This window comes from Lathyrus oleraceus, chromosome 6, assembly GCF_024323335.1.
Source record: "Lathyrus oleraceus cultivar Zhongwan6 chromosome 6, CAAS_Psat_ZW6_1.0, whole genome shotgun sequence".
In the NCBI taxonomy this organism is placed as follows: domain Eukaryota; kingdom Viridiplantae; phylum Streptophyta; class Magnoliopsida; order Fabales; family Fabaceae; genus Lathyrus; species Lathyrus oleraceus.
This window is the reverse complement of record NC_066584.1, coordinates 53,688,351-53,691,286: the sequence shown is the minus strand read 5'-3', so window position 1 is coordinate 53,691,286 and position 2,936 is coordinate 53,688,351. Positions and strand designations below refer to the sequence as shown.

Here is a 2,936-nt window from a genome sequence, read left to right as displayed (position 1 = left end):
ATAAATGCAGCACCCAAATGGGAGAGACCCCAAAATAATAATTGACAATCACTATATGGACCAATATACCTTAAGGCTTGTGTACTACTCCCAAGTTGACCAATATGGATCCGAGTGGTAATTTTTTATTCTATATCTAAAAAGCTCTATACCAAGGAGCTGACTTGTTTTGACTTCAACATTTCTTCACATCTCATAATGGCATCACAACTTGAAAGACAACAATAGCCATCAACCATTATTCTCACTTTACAATACTAATATATTCACACCTTCCTATAAACATCTCCTAGTGGCATGCATCTCAACTTGCAAGCCATTAGCCATCAACTCACACTTTACAATATCATATAAACCAACCAAACTCCTCATCCATTTCTCTTATCCCAATCCCCAACACTAACCAACAAATGACCACTATCACTAACTTTTCCCTTCTATTCATATTCATATTCATATTCCTCTCTCAAACTACATCTCTCTCAAAAGCATGCCATCCACAAGATGAAACCATCCTTCTCCAAATCAAAAAAGAATTCAACAATCCATCTCTTCTCTCCTCATGGATACCACACACTGATTGCTGTAACTTTAAGTGGTCCGGCGTTGCTTGCTCCTCCTTAACCAACGATCGCATCACCGATCTAAGTATCTCGGATGACATTCACATTACTTCTCATTTTCCTCCATCTATTGCTAACCTACCTTACTTAGAGACCTTATTTATCTATAATTTACCAAATCTCACTGGCCCAATTCCACAATCCATCATCAAACTCACCAACCTTCGATACCTTACAATCAGTAAAACCGGTGTAATAGGTCCAATACCTAAATTTACGTACAAATCCAAAAACCTAGTTGAGTTGGATCTATCACACAATAACATCATTGGAACACTCCCTCCTTCACTATATAAATTGCCAAGTATTTCAGGGATTCTCTTTAACAATAACAACTTAAGAGGCTCGATCCCGACTTCATATGGTTACTTCAATAACAGCCATGTTTCTACTTTAGATCTCTCTTACAATAAACTTTCGGGGAAACTCCCGATTTCGTTGTCCAAGTTAGATATTTACCTTGTTGAATTGGCTTATAATAAGTTTGAAGGTGATGCTTCTATGCTTTTCGGTTCCAATAAAAAGACATTGGTGATAGACATTTCGGGGAACCGTTTTGCTTTTGATTTTGGAAGAGTTGAGTTGTCTCAAACCATAGCAACGTTGGATGTGAGTCACAATAAGATCTATGGTAGTTTTCCTATGGCAATGGAAAATGTAACATTTTTGAATGTGAGCTATAATAGGCTATGTGGTGAGATTCCAAAGGTTGGATATTTCAACACTTTTGATGTGTCTTCATTTGTTCATAACAAGTGTTTGTGTGGCTCTCCTCTTCCAAGCTGCAACTGATCAATTTATTGTGTATTTACCATCCTTGTAGATTTGTTTGTTAGATAAATGGGAGCTAATGGTTTTCTAATAATTCGTGCAATTGATTCCAAATAATATTTAGTAAGGTATATTCTTAATGGTTTTTTTTAATAACGAATATTTGAATCGATTCTAAGTTGTGAATTATTACTAGCCATAACTTTTACAATTTAACATATCTTTACTGTTCAACATATTATATTTATAGACATATAGTATTATTTGATTCTGACAGTAAGAATTAACAGTAGGAAAAATTTCTTCAATTACTAATTCGTCAAAAATATTAGGGGGTGTATCTGAAGAAAATGGTTACAAGTCAAGACATTGGTCGTAACAATTTTTTTTAGTTGATTGTGGTATTCGTAAAGAATATATGTTCATCCTTCTTAGCTTTATTTTAATGAAGACGAAAGGTTATCTTAAAGAAAAAGATTATAGAAGAAAAAGATTGAATCAATTATTAAGTTTGTGCCAAGATTTGGATTTTAATAATATTGGATCATAGACAAAGGTAGAACCTTCAATTCAATGGTTATAGAGTATAAGACAGGTTAATCAATTAACCTATATGTGTTAATCAATTAACCAAATACTGTCAATCGATTAACCATGTCTCTGTTTCAAGAGATATTGCATTTTTTCATAAGGATAATCAATTAACCTTTTTTTTCAATCATTTAACGATTCCAATTTTTCACTAAGGATAATCGACTACCCTCCTTGGTCAATCGATTAACCAAGTACATTTTCACATAATATTTAACATTATGGAACTATTAATCGATTAACCCATAGTAGTCAATCGATTAACCTTTGTACCAAAATGGAAAATTCTGAACCAGTGCATCACCTCTCCATCTCTAATGATGATATAACATTTTCATAACATTGCAAATGATCATGAGTATTTTCCAACCATTGTTTCTGAAATTTCAAAAGATACATGATTCATTATAAATAGAAGAATTTTCAAATTCAAAATCACCTTCTTCATGAACAATTTTGTTTGTTTTAAGTATTAGTAAATATTTTGAAAAAAAAAATTATGCATAATTTTCAAATCATATGTGAAAGAATTTTGAGAATTTAAGTGTTTATATTCTATTGACATGTTCATTGAAGGAGAGGATTGAAATAGTCAATATATCAGAAAAGCGGCAAAGTTATCAAATTGTCAAAGTTGCTACAAAGTTTGCTTATTACAGATTATTTGTTTATCCGTGATTTTTCATCAAGTGTGTGGTGATTCTTTATTTATAAGAAAGTGTTGTACTTGTTACAAGTTGTTGCAAATAGGAAAGGTTGTTTTTCTATTTGTTGGAAAAATCCCTTTGAATCGGGGTAATTCTTAAAAGATTGTTGGTGTTTCAAAATCACAAAAGTGGTGTGCTTATTTGTTAGTGTTAGAAGATTGTAAGAGAAGTCTTAGTGGTACGCTTGTATAATGATCAGACAATAGTGAAAATCTCTCACGGGATGTGACAAGACTGTAGTACT

The 2,936-nt window shown here is 32.5% G+C and overlaps 1 protein-coding gene across 1 annotated transcript; it reads left to right on the top strand.

Moving 5' to 3' along the window:
* Positions 1 to 251: 251 nt before the first annotated feature.
* Positions 252 to 1,508, top strand: LOC127097249 (polygalacturonase inhibitor 1). Its single transcript, XM_051035749.1, has one exon. The coding sequence runs from the start codon at positions 411 to 413 to the stop codon at positions 1,413 to 1,415; it is 1,005 nt and encodes a 334-aa protein (XP_050891706.1). The 5' UTR covers positions 252 to 410; the 3' UTR covers positions 1,416 to 1,508.
* The last annotated feature ends 1,428 nt before the right edge of the window (positions 1,509 to 2,936 follow it).

Excerpts from the sequence above, each read along its gene's own strand:
- LOC127097249 (XM_051035749.1), top strand. The coding sequence starts at position 411 with ATGACCACTATCACTAACTTTTCCCTTCTATTCATATTCATATTCATA.